This window comes from Chenopodium album, chromosome 26 (genome assembly GCF_948465745.1).
Source record: "Chenopodium album chromosome 26, dcCheAlbu1.1, whole genome shotgun sequence".
In the NCBI taxonomy this organism is placed as follows: Eukaryota; Viridiplantae; Streptophyta; class Magnoliopsida; order Caryophyllales; family Amaranthaceae; genus Chenopodium; species Chenopodium album.
In genome coordinates, this window is record NC_137859.1 from 8171141 (window position 1) to 8192411 (window position 21271).

General features: G+C 31.2%; 1 protein-coding gene across 1 annotated transcript; it reads left to right on the top strand.

Moving 5' to 3' along the window:
* The first annotated feature begins 14805 nt into the window (after positions 1-14805).
* Positions 14806-16523, top strand: LOC145616240 (protein JINGUBANG-like). Its single transcript, XM_081670934.1, has one exon. The coding sequence runs from the start codon at positions 14806-14808 to the stop codon at positions 16066-16068; it is 1263 nt and encodes a 420-aa protein (XP_081527060.1). The 3' UTR covers positions 16069-16523.
* The last annotated feature ends 4748 nt before the right edge of the window (positions 16524-21271 follow it).

Genomic DNA, 21271 nt, shown 5'->3' on the forward strand with positions numbered 1-21271 from the left:
AAAACACAATTATAAACGAGACCACATTTATGAGGAAAATCATATATCACCCTTTGCTCTCCTAATTTGTTTCCATTTACTGAATTGATACCAAACGCCAAAAAAAATTAAAGATTAGAGACCGGGGTTTAGTTTAACAACTGGTCATGTATCTTACATTCTTACTCTGTTTTTTTCGACCAAAGCAATCGGCTCGTGCAACTTAGAGATCCGTTTAGTCTAACAATGGGTCTATGTTTCTTTTTTCCAACAGAAATAGTGGGCCTTATTGCACATTATTAGAGACCAGTTATCCTTACCCATGTATATAGTAGCAGCTTTTTGGTGCAGCAGACTACACTGTGTGGTAGGGGTTACCCAAGTTATTTTGTTAGGGGTTACCCGAGTTATTCAGTTAAGGGCGGGGTAACTCAAGTTACTCGACCAGGGGTTACTTAAGGGGTTCAGACAGGGGTTACTTGAGGGGTTTACTCAGTCAAGGGTTACTTGAGGGGTTACTCGAGTTACTTGGTCAAGGGTTACTTGAGTTACTCGGTTAGAGGATACTCAAAGGGTTACTCGGTTGGGGGTTACTTGAGTTACTCGGCAGGGGTTACTCGAGTTACTAGGTCAGGGGTTATTTAAGGAGTTCGGTCAAGGGTTACTCTAGTAATACGCTCAGGGGTTACTTAAAGAGTTCGGGCAAGGATTACTTGAGGAGTTATTCGGTCAAGGATTATTTGAGGGGTTCGGTCATGGATTACTCGAGGAGTTACTCGATCAAGAGTAACTCATGTAACCCCTGACTGAGTAATTTTGGTAATCTTGGAAACTCAAATAACCCCTGACCGAGTAACTTGGGTAATCCCTCACCGAGAAATTCGATCGAGTAACCCTGTCAACCCCAGGAATTGATAGATTCGAGATCCCTGTTCCTCAGTAGCTAGGAATCTTCTCGAAGCTGCTTTGGAACAGAAAGAAGCTACCACGCCGATTCTTCAACTTCGATGAAATAGGTTTAGTTCGGTCGATTAACCCTTGACCGAAAAACACGAGTAACCCCTGCTGCACGGTACATCAGGTCGCATAAAAAATTGTATGTATATAGAGATTTAATCCATGTCACCCATGAATTAAAAATATAAAAACAATAATAATACTAATAAAAAATTTCACTTCTGCTTTTTAGATATTTGAAAATTACCTTCAATACTTCTAATAAGTTGGATATGCACAAAGTCATCTACCCTCTAATTACAAGTTATGGTATTATTCACTACCCTAAAACATACAAGTATATAAGGAGTTATCATGTCAGCAAAAAATTGTGATGACTTATGCAATATGAGCAAATTTTGTACTAAGCACCTCCGTTTCTTATTATGTGTAACAAAGGATTATTTTATGTGTCACAAATAATACTTGTTTCTTGCATATAATAAGAAATAGAGATAGTAAATAAAAACATTAGCAACTAGATGGGTATGTCAATTTCTCAAACAATTTCTTTTGTATCTTCTTTGATTTCTCATATATTACTTGGATAGCTTGAACCAGGTAAAGATGAATTGAAGTCTTGAAGTACGTAACAACACATCTTTCAACTCTTTCACTACTTTCACGCAAGATTTGTCCACAAGTACTACGGATGTCAATGATAAAACTAGGTTAACAAGTACTTATTCTTCCTAATTGCTTGATTCATTTCAAGATTTATGAACAAAAATTCATCAGCTTTGACCGCGAAATTCCACTGATATAGACAAAAAAAAAGTCATGATACCTAGTATAATCATTCAAACAAATACTTACAAAGTAACAAAGCATCAACAAATATTTATTTTTTGTTGGTCAAATTACTTTAAAACCCTATTTTGTAATCTTTTAATCATTCTTTTGAAAAAATTAATTATTTTAAGTTTGGAATAGTAAAATAGTTAATTTTTGAGCAAAAAAAATGAATACTAAGCTAAAAAAAGAAAAATCATTATTATGTATATTTGACCAATAAGAAATGAATAAATAATTAGATAATCAAATTTGAGTATAGTGAAAGTCATTTTAAGGATAATTATCATATAATTTTCTTCAACTTTTTACACCTTCTATGAAAATCAAGGAAAAGCAAATAATGCTGCAAATAATAAGAGTTGGAGAGTTACCATATAATTTCTTCAACTTTTTATCAATGTCACCATTTGAAGTAGGCATCTCGATCTCTCAATATAATAGTTCGTATTAATTAACACTTCACGTTGCTAAATACCATTGCCACGAGGCCCTCGAGGATTTAATTCGGACAAAAAACGAGGCCTTGAGACATGTAATTGTTGTTGAATTGGCAGTAAAAAAATGTTCGTTATTGCTTATATATTTTAAATGAGGTCCTAATTATATAAAGTAATCAATAAATATAACGTAGTACGAGGTCAAGGGTGATCCTTATCTACTACTCCCTCCGTCCCTAAATTACATTCCTCTTTCTCTCCATTATGTGAGGAATTAATGCTAGAAAGAAGGAATGTAATTTAGGGACGGAGGGAGTAGTCCGTATTTTATTATCATCAAATCCATGCACGTACACAACCCCTTCTATAAGAGGAACCTTTTCTCTCTTCTTATTCATCATCAAACAGCACAACAAAAGAAAAAAAAAAAAGTTCAAGAGCTCAAAAAATAAGAAACAAAGTGAAAAAAATGGAGATGAAAAAGGCACTAACTTTGCTAGTTTTGGCAACCCTTATGGTAGTTGGTAATGCAAGAATATTCGAAACGAAATCCGAAATCCGGCAAGTCCGGGACGTATTCCCTGAGCCCCTTGCAAGCATTTTGCTACAAGAGGTTGCTAAGAATGGCGGCAATGGTCTGAATGGTGGCAGTTGTAGAAATTTAGACCAATCTTGCATACCATACGTCGAAGGGTACCGGTGTTGTTCGGGCTATGACTGCACTCCCATGCCTGTTGTGTCGTTTATTCCTCCCGGTATTTCAATGGAACTCAAATGTGTTAAACTTCCATTCGTCAACACTGCATGATGATCTTCTTCGAGATCATCGATGTCCAACTCAATGAATAGGTAAAGCTGTCAAGTCTTAGGAGCTAGACTGCTCGCTAATATAAATGTACTAGTACGGTCGTCTTTGTTATATGTTGTAGCTTCCTTAATTAGTACTCCCTTCGTGTTTTTTTTTCCTCAAGTACGTTGTTTCCCTTTGTATGTCGTAGAGTGTTGGGTGTATCTCCAATTCTCATTCAATAAATTTACGTCATGTAATATTTAATAAGAGTTGCTATGTAGACATGTTAATACTTCGTAACGATGCTTTGGACTGTTAACTTCGCATTGCATGCTTACAGCACAGGATAATAACTAGAGTTTATTTTGTGATAAAATTTTCATCATGGAAGTATATTAACAACAAATGTGATTTAATAAATGTTACTCCGTAATAGATTTTATCATCAATAATTTATAGAAAATTTTTGTCTAGAACTACTCTAAAGATAAAGATAAGAAATAAATTTAATCCTCTTATGCGAGTAGCCGAGTACACATCCTTTTCCCTAAATTAATTTCAGTTAATTCTTTCTCTAATATGAGTCCAATAATAGTAGCAACATACTAAGCAGTAAATTATTTGACAGAAATACTTGCGTGGACCTGGTCCACAATAATATTATTGTGAACCCGAGTTATACACACGCAACTGACATTATATTGAACATAGTGACCCTTATTTTTAACATAGTAACCTTATTTTTAACATAGTAACCTTATTTTTAACATATTGTTATAAACTTCAAGTGCGACGTTATAACCCTAATTTTAATATAGTGACCTTTATTATTTATATTGACCTTATGAAATATTTCATTAAAAAAATTAACCTCTTATAGCCTATATATTACCAAAATGACTTTTATTTTCAATATAATGACCTTCATTTTATTATAGTGACTTTTTTTTTTATTAATAAAACAACCACATTTTCTCTAATGTTAATGGTCCACAATAAATTAGTGTGAACCACGTCCATTTAAGAATTTGTAATTATTTGAATAAGTTATATGATGTGATGAAAATGCTAGAATTTCATTATATCACGAAGGTATAACACCGGCCACAACATGCAGCCCAGGCACTAACCATTAACAAAACCATCACTCAAACTAACTTTATCTTTCAAAAAATTAGCTTCTCTTTCTGGTTAAACTCCAAAAAAATCAATCAACCATAGAAACCTAGAAATTTAAATCATATAAAAAGATGGAGCACCATATATCAATTTATCAATTTTGGGGGAAATTCATCCGTTTGACCATGCAAAACTATAGAAGCCAGTTAGAATTTCAACCTAAAAATTCATAAACCAATCAAAATCATACCTAGGTAGGCGATTTCAGACTAAGAATCCAATTAAAAACATATAATTGAAGATTATGAGTATCAATTAGATTAAACACCACAATTTCAATAATTAAAATCATGAATAAAATACCTAAAAAATCAATTTCAAAATTCAACTTATGAGTGAGAAACAAACCTGAAAGTTAAGATGAATGTGCTGTTTATTGTAGCACGTACATCTTGAAATCTCAGTTGAATTGTATTGAAATGGGAAATCGAGTTTGGGAAAGCTCAACCGAATTTCATGTGAGGGTTTTCAAAACGAAGATGAGAGCAAAATTTTTTGGCAAGTGAACGAATTGAGGGTTTTATTTCGCAAATTTGTTTTTCAAGTCAAACGACAATACAAAATCAAGGGCATAATCATGTTATATATAGAGTTTTGTTTAATTAGGGTTTAAAAAATCAATTTGGGTTTTTTTTTTTTAATTGAAGTTAGGGTTTATAAATTAAATTTGCGGAGTTGATTTCATGGTTAATTAGTTGCAAAATTTGTTCTTATTTCGTGATTTACAGCTCATTAAGGTTGCAATTTGATATTTTTTTTTATTTGCAGGGATCTAAGGAGAGAGAGAATAGTTATGAATGTATCATTTGGCATTCAATTTAGGTCGATGATTGATCAGTAATGAGGGTTAGCAAAGAGAGATGAAGAAGGAAGAACAAAGGTAAGAATTAAAGGAAAAGAGAAGGAAAATTGGTGGCAGGCCCACAGTGGTGTCATTTAGGAACAAAGGTGGGAGTTTTTTTTTATGTTTGAAGAAATGTTGGAGGTTTAAAAAAAAACACTTGAGGTGGTAATTTCTAAAACATGAGCAATAGTTTGTGGTATTTTTTTTAAATTTTACTAATAACAACACGTATATATAATAGCGCTAATTAAATAACCGCTATTATAAGGCGAGTATCATTTTTTTATAGCGGATCCCCAAACCGCTGTAAAAAAATCAGTATAAAAAGCTAATTTACTAGTGTGCGTTGTTGGGTTAGTGTTGCCCAAATTTCATAGCCCAACTCATTATATGTCAAGGTTTATTAAGGTTTCTAGAAAATTCTAAAATAATCGAGCAATTGATGGAGAATGGTGGAGGAATCTAAAAACAATGAATGCTCTAGATTTATGTAGACAATTTGAAGAGCTTGTGTGTTGAAAATTCCACACACTTCCTCCACCTGCTTACATCACCTATAAATATAAGGTGTTGGGCATCATTTGGAGTATGTATCCACCTACATATCCTCCAATACTCTGATATTCTCATACACTCTATGAGTGACCCTCCACGCTTAGAGAGAATTTACCTAAAATTACCGCTCTCTAAGATACATATCATGATCAGAGTTTCTACATACACATAATCTCCCTAATCCACTATTCTTAATCTATATTACTCCTTTGTAAGTTCCTATAATGAGAAATCTCTTGTAATACTTACCCTTTCAGGGTTCTTGTACTCCTTTATTTTCATATAGTGGATTATTTCGACGCTCGTCGTTCGTGGGTTTTTTTTTGATAGTTTTTCCCACGTTAAATATTGTGTGTTCATTTTTACTACTTATCTTGCTATTACCTATCTCCTACTTATTTTATCAATCTCTACATTTTTAATTTGCTTTCGTTATGCACTCATCAACCCTAACAAGTGTTTATTATTAATATCTGTAATCGAATTTATAACATGGTATAAAAAGTTGAAATCTTAAATGTTTGTGTTCGAACAAATTAAATCTAAAAGAAGTTAGCGAAAGAGTTGAAGGATGTGTTATAACTTCGATCGAGAGGTCTTTAGTTGGTTCAATCTAACCTATCCAGATAAAATACGAGAAAGAAGACACAACATGTGCACTTTATTAGCTTCTTGGAAACGCAAAAGAAATATTTATATCGACATTCGAAAACATTCCCTACCTGATGATGTTTATATTAATAAAATTTGGTCTAATTGTTTAGACATCAAAAGTTATTACAATTTTTTGCTTACAGTTCTAATCTCTTATTTATATACTTGTTTTTTTTTTTAAGGGTTGTGAATGTCCAACTTGTTATGAGAAATGGAGGTAATTTTCGAAGTGGAAAATATTTTCTTATTATTCTTCATTGGTGATACATATGGGTTCATTATTGATTTGGTGAATGAAATTTGATTATATTGGCATAATTATTGTTGTAGCAAATCTAGCAATGGTACCACAATTAGGATTCGGAAACTCAATTTTACACTTCCACAACTAAATATACATGTCGATTAAGATATCTGCAATCCTTATGGCTAATTATAAGTCTTGAATACATTTCGTGCAATAGAATTATTTTAGTAATGTATGACAAAATCACTAGTTAGTCAGCTCAACGCTTTATATTTATCATTTTCTATATTTTTCAATGATATTTCTTTTTTCTTAATTTAGATTGTGGCATAACTATTCGTCTATTGCCACATATAGATACCTGTATACATGTAAGGGATTATCATTTGAAGTAACTGATAACTTTGTCAATCAACTCAACACAAAGCATAAACTATTAAGAATTTACAGGATAGATTATTAAGCAGTTAAGCACTTCTTAATCTCTCAAAATTAATTAAAATCTCACAATGCTAAATATTATCACCACGAGGCTTTCGAGGATTTGATTCACACAATATACGAGGCCTTGAGTCATGGAATTGTTGTTCAATTGGGAGTAAAAAATTGCACGTTATTACTAATAAATTTTAAATGCGGTCCTAATAATAATCATATAAAGTAATTAATTAATAAGTAATTACGAGGTTAAGGGTTATCCTAATCTACTATTTTCTTATCATCGTAACACATGCACGTACACATTACAACCACTCTATAAAAGGATCCTCCTCATCTCTTCTAATTCATCATTATTAAACAAACACAACAAAAGAAAAAAAAACATAGTTCAAGAGCTCAAAAAATAAGAAACTAAGTGAAAAAATAGAGATGAAAAAGGCGATTACGTTGGTCGTTTTGGCAACCCTTATGGTAGTTGCTAATGCAAGAATATTCGAAACGAAAACCGAAATCCGGCAAGTCTGGGACGTTTTTCCTGAGCCCCTTGCAAGCATTTTGCTTCAAGAGGTTGCTAAGAATAACAATAATGGTCTGAATGGTGGAAGTTGTAGAGATTTAGACCAATCTTGAATACCATACGTCGAAGGGTACCGGTGCTATTCGGGCTATGACTGCTCTCCCTACCCCGTTGTGTCGATTATTCCTCCCGGTATTTCAATGGAGCTCAAATGTGTTAAACTTCCATTCGGAAGGGCTGCATCATGATCTTCTTCGAGATCATCAGCGTCCTAGTCCACGAATAGATAAAGCTGTGAAGTCGAAGGGAGCTAGCTAGACTGCTAGCTAATATAATAAGTGTACGGTCGTGTATGTTTTTGTAGGTTCCCTAATTAGTACTTCCTCTGTTTCATTAAGCACGTTGTTTCCCTTTGTATCATTGTATGTCGTATGTAGAGTGTTGGGTTTATCTCCAATTCTCGTTTAATAAAGTTTATTCCGTGTATTATCTTATAAGAGTTGCTATGTAGATATGGCGATAATGTTTTGAACTCTTGATTGCCTTCGCATATGCTTACAATACAGGAGAACAACCGCCAATGGAGGAAATAACACAAAACACCTCCGACCATAATTTTCAAACATGTCTACAAAATCATAATTTTCAACCTTCAATTTACTCCTTCAGTCTATTTTTTTTTTTTTTTTCTTCTCACCATTTCTATTGTCTTTCTTTTATCGCACATTTTTTGGCATTATTTTTCTTTCAACTTCCACTTAAATAGGATATCATAATAATAATAAACTTGACAATAACATCCATTTTTTAAAACTTGGAATCATAACAAAATCTCATGATTGTACCGTAAGATAGTAAAGAAAATAGTGTATATATGCTCAACATGGCTAATAAGGGGTTAAAAGGTAAAATCCTAATGTTATATTCCGAATACTCTAAACAATAAAAGGAAAAATCCTAAGGAAAAAGAAAATTCGGAATGAAATAGAAACTACGAGTATATATATTTACAATTTAGGGAAGAATGAAGCAAGAGTAAAAATGAGTATTATTAAGCGTAATTTATTGAAAAGTGGTTTTCAAAAAAAAATATTGAGAAGTGGAAATGAACCCAACACAACACACATACAACATAGTCATTATTATGACTTGGGAGAATTAAAGAATAAACCCAACTAACGAACACTCAAACATCAATTAAAACAACATAAATTTTAAGGACAAGGATCATATTAATAATGACACACACGAACTTAAAATTAAATTTTGGAATGGGAATGCAATGTAGGGTAGAACAACACCCATCGACATATAATTGTGTGTTGAATATGATAAAGAAGTGATCACGTGTATGTCCTTAAATAATTTTATTGATAATAAGAAAGAATTTAACGAGTAGTGGTATGAGGTCGTGTAGCTTGCCACCTCAACTATTTCTAGCGAGGAAGTGTTTAGAAGGTTAGTTATTTATAAAAATCTGATATGTGTAACACACTTTCAACTTACACTACTATAACCTGGGCAATACAAATTCTTAAATGGACCTGGTTCACACTAATTTATTGTGGACCACTAACATTAGAGAAACTAGGGTTGTTTTATTAATAAAAAAAAAGGTCACTATAATAAAATGAAGGTCACTATGTTGAAAATAAAAGTCATTTTAGTAATATATAGGGCTATAAGAGGTTAATTTTTTTTAATGAAATATTTTATAAGGTCAATATAGATAAGAAAAGGTGACTATGTTAAAATTAGGGTCATAACGCCGTACTTCAAGTTCACAATAGTATTAAACGTTATACAACTTTTAATAAAGGTTACTATGTTAAAAATAAGGTTACTATGTTAAATATAAGGGTCACTATTTTCAATATAATGTCAGTTGCGTGTGTAAAATCTCGGGTCCACAATAATATTATTGTGGACCAGGTCCACGCAAGTATTTCTGTCTGGGCAAATAACGACAGTGTTTTTTACGACAGCTACTAAAACTGTCGCAATTTTTTTTAATTCTACAACAGTTTTAGTAGCTGTCGTAATATTACGACGGTTTTTTTTCAATTGTCGTTGATTAACGACGGATTTGGACAATAAAACTATCGTAATTGAGACACCCTAAATTAGAGTTGGAACCTGTATGTTCCAGATCCCAATTTCGTTCCAGGAACATGTTCAATAAGTTTCGATCCCCCATTTGAGGAACCTGTTGCAATAGGTTTCGATTTCGGTTTAAAGAATTGATTTCGGTTTCAAGAATTTATTAGGATATCTTGTTATGCTCACTCATAAGAAAAAATACTAGGAAATATGATAATTAACTATTTTTATAAACAAAAATTGTACAAGTTAACAACTACCGTCAATAATAAAAGTTAAACCTTAAACTCCAGCATTAACTTAATAATCCTCTTGACATTATTATGTACAAATCTACTAATGGCCTAATGGTTAATTATGGGTTCATATCTCTTTCCCAACATTTTTGTTTTTTTTTTTTCCTTTTCAAAATGTCCTTTTTTTATGTCATATTTATATCTGTTATCTTTAATAACAAAACAAAAAATCTTAAAAAAAGATTATTTGGATCATTGCTTAAAGCATTGAATTAGGATAATATTTAATTGATTACAGAATAATAAAGGTTTGATAAATATGCTTATTAAATAATTTTAAATCTATATATGCTTTGATGAAAGGATTCAAGATGATATGTTACCCTACCGGCTGCTAAAAAAACCTACAAAATTAATCACAGAAAACGATGGGACCTACGAAAAATAATGGACCTACAAAAATCAATCACAGAAAAACGACAAGCTAAGTACATACTAGTGATACTACTCGGTAGATGATTTTCCTTTCAATTATACATGCATGTGAACTTGACTTTAGAGAAATCATGTAACGCACTTATCCCCTATCTCTTAATAAGATCATATCTAACACATATACAAGTATTTGACATCGTGACACATGGATTCATCGAACACCATATATAAATCTATAAATAGGATGACTTTGTTCATCATCAAACACACACAATAGCATAACAAAAGATAAAAAGAAAAACAAATCAAAGTGAGATCGAGATGAATAGGGTTGTGATTATGGTAGTTATGGTAGCCATTTTAATGGTTGCTACAAAACCTCAACCCGTCTCGGGTGTTCGAGAATACCCTAATCCTCTCGAAAGCATCTTGCTTCAAGAGGTAACTCAGAATACCAACATTAATAATAATGGTCTCACTTGTAAGGCCTATGATGAACCTTGTATCCCATACACTGAAGATGGTTGTTGTGAATATAACTGCATTCCCATTTTCTTTTTCCCTTTTATGTTATTCAAATGTAGATAATTTTTCAAAAGATCTTGAACTCGATCGATCATGATCTCATAAGTGATAAGTTTGATTTGTGGTCGCGTGTTAAGTATTGTTCATGTACGTTGTTGTACCAGTGTACCACCTTAATTGTGTTGTATTGTCCAGGAAATAATTTGCATGTCATGTCTCGATAATTATGTTGTATAGTATGATCATTGGGTTTATCTCCAATTCTCTATCTTTATTTATGCTTAATTAATTAATTTTATGTTGTGTTTTTTGTGAATCTTGTCATGTTACGTATATATTATGCTATGACTCTATGAGTTAATTAGTTATTTGTATTTACTTTTGGGATGACTTTTTGAGTGGCTACAATAAAATTGTGGTCATTGTATTAGATCAAATCACATCCAATTATCTCTTTTGACTAATGTGAATCGTTGATGAAATTGACTATTGATTTTATTTTTGAAAAATATTGACCAAAAAAAAAAATAACAAATAAATCTCCCATGTTCAAACCCACTATCATTCGGTTTCCAATTATAAGATTTTAAATCTCCCATGCAAGGTTTAAAAATAAGAATTAAATTATACACTTTTAACATATACTAAGAAAATAACTACTTTCTCAGTTTTCCTAACTAATTTCTAATTAAATATGAATATGCAATTCCCAAAAGTGCACAATTTTCATATTTAATCAGAAAATTTCAATTAAATTATATTTTTAACTAGTGTTAACAACTCGTAAACAACTAAATAGCACAATATGTGTAGAAAACCCAAAATTTAAAATTTAAAAATTCAAATGGAATTTAATTTTCAAAGCAATGTTAAATAGGGTAGCTTAAAAAGGAAAAAAAAATATGACATCATCCTTGCATTTTTGAGGGGGGAAAAAAGTAATACCTTGACAGTGATGACATCAACGGTTGTTATTTTAGTATATTTACTAGATGAGGCTCGTGCGATGCACGAGTTTAACAATAATTTATGATTTCAACAATATCTTTTAGCTTATTTGTGTGTAATATGTACGTAGTAGAAATAATTTAAGAAAAATCTAATAAATTGATAAATTAATAAAGAGTGGACACCTCAATTCATATAACCTGTATAAAATATATGGAGTAGGAGAAAAAGAAACTCCGTAATGTTTATAAGAAAATGAAATAGTCCGACCTTCCTTTAATTCTCCAATGGAAATTGCATAATTAGTCCATTCAAATATAAAATCTATTAGAAAAATATATAGTTAATTTAGCATTTTCAAATTTTTATTTATGTTGATAAAAAAATTAATGATGTCACTATTAGTTTTGGAGGAAAAACTTTTTACAAGAAGTTGACATTTGGAAAGTACTGACATCAGCGATAATTATTTTAGTTATATTTATAGATTTATAGATAGAAGATTATACGAGTACTTTTAAGATTGAGAGCAACTGCCAAAGCGAAGTTGAAGAATGGACCTAGCCCAATTGTTAGTCTACTCAAGCGTTTAAGCCCAGAAATATTGGCTCAATTATAAACCCAGTCCTAGTCCTAGATTGGCCACGTTTGATTTATTTGGAGTGGAGATAACTTTGCTGTCCACATTAACAACCTCCTTAGACTTGTACTTAAAGTGTTTTTTATTTATTTATTTATTTTTTCCTTTTCCTTTTTCTTATACCTTCAGTGTAAAAGAGTCGAGCTAAGTCAAGTATTTCCATGCCTATGTCCATTTATTTTAACTTATTAGGTGAGCCCAACCGAGCTTGGGAGGTTAGGGTGTGCCAACACTGCCAATAATTCATGAATTGCTCGTTAGTTAACCACGTCAAGTTTATACAACATCTTCGATCTTCATATAAATTAAAAAACAAAATTTTATACAAAGTAAACAACTTCTTTTAAAATCAACTATTTCACCTTTCAAATCGAGCATAATAATTAAATATTAATCATAATTTTAGGGTTTTTTTTAAACAAGAATTTGTATTTAAATTAGCAATTGTGATATAAAAAAATTATTATTAAATGAGCGTTGGGCCTTTCTTATAAATAAGTTTGTTCATGAATATTAATAAATGAACTAATTGATGTACATATAAATGATTTTTCCATGAAAAAAAAAAAATCAAATCAGTGATTTTTCATGAATTAATATGAGTCATCTCGAGTATATTTTTGTTCATATACGTTGAAACTAATGTTTCAAACAAGTTTCAAAACTTATTCAACTCATTAACAAGCATGAGAGAGCTCAATTTTGTTGAGAATTTAAATTTGTTTACACCATTTATTTTTTTTGTTTTTTTTTTTTTTTGAATTGTTGCTTCACCAACTTATATTAGAGTACCACATAGATAGTTAAAGCCTTAATTAATAAATTCATAGTTGCTATTGAATGTTTGTTCTTGGACATTAATTCAATCATATTTAATGTAATCCCTCTAAATTATTCCCCTTGAATCAATCATTTGCTTTGGTGGAAGCAACACTAACTAATCAATCAAAAAAACCTACAAAATAAACCTCGTATCATAACCGACCTACACACTTCTTTTTCTCATAAAAAATAACTTTCGTCATTTTTCTTTTTTGAATGTAGCACTAAGAATCTAAGATCCTATTGGCCAAGAAGTGGGCCTACACAATCAATTCCACCTCTCATACATTGCCACGTTTGTAATTAAATATTCAGGGTAAATCATCATTCGAGACATTATTCCCCTCCTCTCAACTACTGCCACATGGTTCATGAACCTAAAGCTCCACATAAAACAAATTTATTAACTACATCAACATCAAACATTCGGTCGTTTCCATTTCTTTAAAGATTTTGTATAAAATGTTAATATTAAAAACATACATAGAGTGTTATAATATACTACCTCCGGTCCAAGTTAGTTGCAACTTTGGGGTATTATTTGTGAGATATAAAATATTCCAAAATTGCAACTAAATTGGACCGCAGGTAGTACATACAGTTACAAAGTTCATATTACTTTGTTTATGTAAAATTGGTTGTACTTTGTGCATGTACAACTAAGATCACTTTTTAATCCACATAGTTATGTTACTTATGTGTACCTTGTGAGGGTGAGGTATACCTCAAGTAGTCATAGCTTTCCTTCTGATTGTAAGAGATCTTGGAATCGACTCTCATCATCCGCCTTTGTGACTCCATCACATATCTGTAAATCTTGTAATTTCATCAGCCTATATTATTAACATTACCAAACAGCAAAAAATGAACTGCAAGTCACACTTATCATCATAATCCGTTTCGGTCCCTTCTTGTTTCCATTCCAATTCATTTCTTAAATCCATACCAAACATATATAAAAGTTGTCTTACACTTAACTTATGCTATGGTATAGTATTTGCAGCAAGCAAGAAAATTTGTGTAATAAATTAACTAATATATTATTTATTTAATTTGGACTTATGGAGTGCTAATTTGTTGAAAATGTACATAATTCAAAAATATTTAAATAATACTTCCTCCATTTTCTTTTACTTGCAACACTTCCCTAAAAAGAAAATGTCACAATACTTGCAGCACGCTATAAAAGGAAAGTTACTTTAGGGAAAAACTATACTGTTTCCCTTATTTAAAGCACATAGCCCACTAAATTACACTCCTAACAACCAGTCATCCCATTTAAAAGTGTATTACTACGTATATCATGTGAACCCCATATTTCTTAAATAACGTGAAAAAGTGTGTGTTGCATCTACAAGAAAACGGATGAAGTACATAATAATAATGTGGGTAGCAAAATTGCTAGGAAAAAAATACTTTTGAATTCTGATTTACTAAGCCTATTTTAATATTATAAAGTCAATTTATTCGATTTCTGATAATGTGTAGTTTTCTTAAAATAAATAAGTACTGCGCTCATAAATATAATAAGTATAGAACTATAGAAGTACATAGTCTAAACATGATACATACGAATATCGAATATATGATTACGTAACACTTATTTTCTCCTATATATACCCCCTCCAATAAACTTCTCAAACAAATCCAAAAGAACTTTAAAACATGGCTTCTGAAAGTAGTAGTAGCAACAACTCCTCCACATTATCTAAAGAATGGAGTTTTAGAAGCACCTCTTCTTCTTCAATCTCCAACAATAGTAGCACCACCACCAATTACCTTCTATCTCATTATATCCATATCAATATCGAACCGGCCGAAAAAATAATAATTCCGGTCCACCACCCTTATTACAAATGCATAGCCACCTTAAAAACACCAAACCACCACTACATCTCTTGCTTAGCAACCCATGATAAACTCCTCTACGCCGCGTCTGGCAACCAAATCACCACTTTCGATCTTACCACGTTCTCCCCAGTAGTTTCATTCCAGGGCCGGGATTTGTCCTCAGGAGGGTTCATCAAGTCCATTGCATTCTGCGAAGATAACAAAATCTTGACAGCTCATCAAGATAGTAAAATCCGGGTATGGAAACGACACCGTTTAGAAACAACCCTCCCAACAATGAAAGATAAGCTACGTCGTTTTGCTTGTGCGAAAAACTACGTGCAAGTTAGGAGAAATAAACGAAAACTTTGGATTGAACATAACGACGCCGTTTCAGGGATGACGTTAAGTAACGGGTTAATATATACCGTTTCATGGGACAAAACGTTGAAAATATGGAGGGCTTCGGATTATAAATGTTTAGAGTCGTTAACAGCGCACGAAGACGCCGTTAACGCCGTGGTGGTTTCGAGTAACGGGACGGTGTATACGGGGTCAGCTGACGGAACAATTATTGTTTGGGAAAGATATAATGATAAAGTGGTGCGACACTCCAGGTTAAGTACCCTGGAGAATCATAGATCAACGGTTGTGAATGCATTAGCGTTAAGTAAAGATGGAAAGGTGTTATTATCGGGCGGTTGTGACGGAGTCATAATGGCGTGGGAGAAAGAGGGGGAGAATGATCGGATGGTTGAGAGTGAGGTTGTTGGGAGTCATGATGGAGCTGTGTTGTGCTTGCTTGGATTGGATGGACATGATTTGTTTGTGAGTGGGGGTGCGGATCGGACGGTCCGAATTTGGGGGAGAGGTGAGGGCGAGTGTGGGAGTGGGAGTAGGGGGTTGTTTTGTTGCTTGGGTGTTTTGGAAGGGTATTATAAACCGGTGAGGTCGTTGGCGGTGGCGGCCGCTATTTCGAGGCCGGAAAACGGTGTCGTTTCGGTTTGTAGTGGGAGTTTGGATGGGGAGATTAAGGTTTGGGAAATTATGGTTTCTGAGCTCATTAACAATAGACCTCCCTACATGAAAAAATATTAGTGGTAAAAGTAGTGTATGGAGGGAGTATTAGTTATTACTAAAGATAGAAGTTTTATACGGAGTAATAGAGAATGGATGATTGTTTTAGGTAGGTAAAGATTTCTCCAAGGTAATTGTTATTGATTAGAATATACAGTATTGTTGTTTATACTACATTTTTGTCTTAGGGAAGTCCAAACTCCAAAGTTACCTTGGAAAAATCTTCATCCTTTGTATTGATGTACTGTAATGTTGTAATGATCGAATTGCCGATGAGAAATATTACTATAATACTCATCTAGCTTATGCTCCTGTCATGTTATAAATATATGCATGAATGTTTGTTTTTTTTTGTTTTTTTATTATTTTTTTTTATTATTACTATTATTATTATTATTTATCTTAAATATTGGCACAATTTTAATTAAAAATTTAAAATGCCTATATAAACTATAATTTATGTCAATTGATTTAAGTTTTCACATGTACATAAATAAATGAAAAAAAAAAAAAAAAAAGATTATCGATCTTTATTGTTTTAGCAATAAAAGAGCTAAGGATCAATAATACATTAGTATTAGTAATTAAATTACATTTGAAAAAAAAAAAAGTGTAAAATGATAGATTTTGAGATAGATCTACGGTGTAATATTATTTGTTATATATATGATCACCTCCATTTTAAATTATTTGACTATTTTTTTAGAGAAATGTTTATATATGAAGCTTTAAAGGTTGATCCGTTGATATAAGAAATTAAAAATGAAAAGATTGAGAATGAATAACTAATCATTTATCACAATAATCTAAATCTAAAAAATAAAATAAAATTGGCCTATGTGTGTTTGTATCATAATTCTCAAAGTAGCTAGGTAAGATAAACTGCTCAATATGAGAGTAGGGGAGAAGGGTAAGAAAAATCCTTACACTTATTAAAGTGTCCGTAATGAGAATTGACCTCGATCTCAAGGTTAGAAAGATCAATACTTAATTCCTTATTACCATTAGGCCAATATTTACTTGGTAATTAAATTCTTCGTTTATACCTATCCTACAAATATAAGTAGACAATTTGACGTATGCAGTAAAATTATGTAAACATAAAACGTACTGCAGTGGTACACATTGACATACAGAATGTATACAGTATACGCACTCCATGTAAGGGAATCATAACCTCCTGTCCTCCTAAGTCCTAATATCTATTGTAACACCTCTAAAGTCTCAACCAACTAGTACCTCGTATTTTAGTACAATCATAAACTTATTGTCAGGTTATTTGCTCCAAAAAAATTAATAAATTAACCTGTTAGGTTATAAGTCTGCTTCAATTGGAATTTTTAACTATAAGGTTATCCAATAATAAGCAGAAATTACATAAAATATGATTGAATGTACCGTAACAACCTAGCTACAATGCTACAATGCTACTCCCTCTATTCACCAAATATATTCCATCTCATCTTTGTATTCAAACTCTTTTACTTTTCAATTTTGTTTTGTTCTAATTTTGATGGTTTATGCCCTTTTTCATTAAACGTCCGTCGTTCATTACGAATGTAACCACTCGTTTCATTTGTTATATAGAATAATAGACGCATGTCTGTAATTAAAAACAACGCAATTATGTCTTTTTAATACAAAAATTTGAAAAAAGATAATTTGTTTCCGCTATTCCTCTCACTCTATTGTGAATCTTTTATGATGTACAACGGTAACCCGTTATAATTTAGTATAATACTTTCTCATTTCTTAACCAAAAATGTTTAGAAAAAGTTATGTATTTACCCACTGAACAATGAAATAGTTTGTGACAAATCCTACTAATGATGTTGACACCTTGAATTTGAGCTGCGTGATCGCCTTCGTAAAAGGATATTAATATCGATCAAGTGGGTAGGCTTGAAAATATGAGTCACTTGCAATTTGCAAATAATTATTGCCATACGTAATGATGCGTGTTTTAGGCTCAAGAATTAAATTATTGTGGATTTTTTTGTCATGAAAAAAAAAAAAAAAGAAAAAGAAGGGAAGTGGAATTTCAACAAGGACTATATATATATCCATGACATTATTTATACTTTAATAATTTAAATTTTCAAAGAAATTTAAAAACCCCTTTTTACAACCAATTAAATAGTATCAATAATATAATACTAAGATATCTCACCTGTTACATATCCTTATCAGCTACGTAATATGTTTTTCTAATTAATTATACTACGTACATTCTACGAAATTTGTAAGAAATTATCAAATTATTCAAGCAAATAATAGAATTTACAATTTATAATAGGAGCACAAATAATAGATTAATAAATGGTAATAACGCATCAATTGGTTGGAGATTCATTGTCTAGTAGAGTTAGTTGCAACTTATTATTAACAGAAACCGTACAAACACAAATTATATTGTTTAACAAATGTGAAGCATGCATGCTGATTGCATTTAATTTTTTGACTGAAACCGTACCAATACCACATATTATGCAGTTATTCACTATATGATGGATATTTATGTTTTTTTTTTCGTACAATAATCTACTTAAACTTAGCAAGAGATCGAAGTAATTACATGCACTTACACTTATTAATTGAAGGTTACGAATAATCATGAAGTCTTGGTGGTTATGTCACTTTGTGTATGATGTATAGGTCGAATTTGTAAATCCTTCCATCACCTCGATCCATTTTTAAGTTGTATATGGCTCTTATGGTTTATTCGGACCAAATAAAAAAAATAAAAATTATAAATCCTTATACGAAGTATATATGAAGGTTGTGTTATTATAACATTGAGTGAAAGCATTCCAAATCCATAATTACTCACATTAAATTAAATAAGTTTAGAAAAGATAATTTCTATTTAGATAAATGTTAGATTTTGAGATATTATGAAATTAGTCTATGCAACTCAAACAAGGAGGAGGAGTGTTTAGTCCACAAACAAGATCAAAGAGATTTAATTCTAAAATCAATTGGTAATAGTAGGCCAGAGTAATTTATCTACCTTATAAAGTGGAACTATCTTTAATTCTTTTTCCAACGTGGGATAATCACAAGTGGGTAACAATGGGTTTCAACGATAAAAATCAAATAAGTTCAAAAAAAAAGTTAAGACACATTCACAAAATAAGTTTGGACATTTAGACAAATATATTGTATAATTTCAAACAAAATAAAATAAACAAAACATAGCCTAATTAATCTAAAAATGGATTATTATTTCAAAACAAACAAAAATAAACAAACTTCCACTCCTAATTATTTGATTAAGGTTTTGATTCCCTAGATCTAAATAATAATCAAACATAATCCTAGCTGATTCAATCTTAATTGATTTAATATCAAAGGATTGGAATGTAGAATTTATTATACAATTAGTTTATTAGACTAGCTAACAAAAACCCTAGTGGTATAACACTAATCTAAGATGTACTTGTATACTAATAACTCTTAAATATAAAATATATAAATAATAACCTAAATTATTAAGTCCACCACATAATAATATAACGTCAACTAACCCATAAATAATCCAATCAAATCTAATAATTAAAAAATCGACCAAGTTAATCATCTTTTGTCTTTCAAATCCACACAAAATCAAATCTCATTTCCTATTTTAATAATGATTAAATGACATTGTTTTGGTAGTTAAGTTTAGGCTAATTAAGAAAATGATGTATGTATGTATCTTTCAAAAAAAAAAAAAAAATGATGTATGTGGCAGAGCTATATGCCTATACTAGTGTGGTCTTCCGTTTGGTCGGCGACTAGTTCTGCTGTTGGGTAATTTTTGTATTGACCAATAGTATTATTATTATTAATTAATTAATGGTTTCTTTTTGCTTTTAAATCTTTGATAATGTGGATGTTTATTTATAATATGGTTTCTTTGTCGGACCCTACTATTATTGATTATTTTGCTATTAATGTAGCATTGATGTCATATTATATTATTCAAATTCTATTTTACTTGTTTATGGTTTTTTTTTCTTTGCTGGAATTGGGAGACGTCGTCACGTGAAATAGACTTGCGAGCCATGAGAATTGAAGTAGGGTTCATTTTCATGTTTGTGTAGGATACTCAAAAGCATGCATTCAAAAAATGCATGATGCATTCAAAGGGAGCATTATGTTATAAAGTATATATAATCAAATGCATAATTATTTTTAAAAACTAAGACAAATTCATTAATGCGTAACTACGTACTAGTGACTCATTTTCTATAATGAAATGTGTAAAATTATATTGTTAAAAGAGTCAATATTAGTATTTTTCTTGTCTCAAAAGCACGTCATAGGAGCCATGCAAATTAAACAACATAAATATTGGGACAACGTTCGTTTTCATGTTATAAGTGCACGATACTCAAAGCATACATGCATGATGCATTCAAATTAAAGGGATCATATCTTCTAAAGTACTTGGTATATATTATCAAACGATTATAATATAATTTTCAGCTTGAGAACCCAAAAATATACGTCCTCCATAAATCATTTTCTCAAGTGGAATAAATAAATTAAATATTGTAATTATTAACTAATTATAATTTTTGTTACAAATTGTAATAGTTTAAAAACAGTACATATAAGTGATATAACACATGATGTAGAAAGTTAGCAACACATGAATGCATGATCATGCACTCGTACGTGTTGGAAGCAATGTGCTCTGCGCACATGGTATAATATAACATAAATGGACTATTGATTTTGGTTATTTTTTTTTTTTGGTGAAAATTGATTTTGGTTAATGAAAGCTTTGGTAGACACATGCATTTGAATGAATTTCTAGAGGTATTTTATTTCTATTATTTTTTTTGCGGTTTATTCTATATTAACCAGGTTTTTTTTAAAAAGTAATTAATTTGGTTATGAGACAATCTTATTGGATTATAATGCGTCATTTTATTATATCATCACAAGTTGATAATTATGTGTAGTATGTAGCATACTCATTCACTTTGAATTAATATCGACCTATTAATGTAATGTCAAATATACGTAGTATATGACTTTTTATACATTATGTATTTTTATACTTATCTTTTTGGGTATAGTTTTTTGTTTTTTGAAGCCTTGAAGTAAGTCAAAATATTAATTTAATAAACTTATGGTATGAAAGAAGGCATGCAATGCATTAAAGCTACTTCCTTGGAGTTATTCTACTCAAAAGTTGTAACAAAAGATGCTTAGCAAAAAGGCAAGTTTCTAA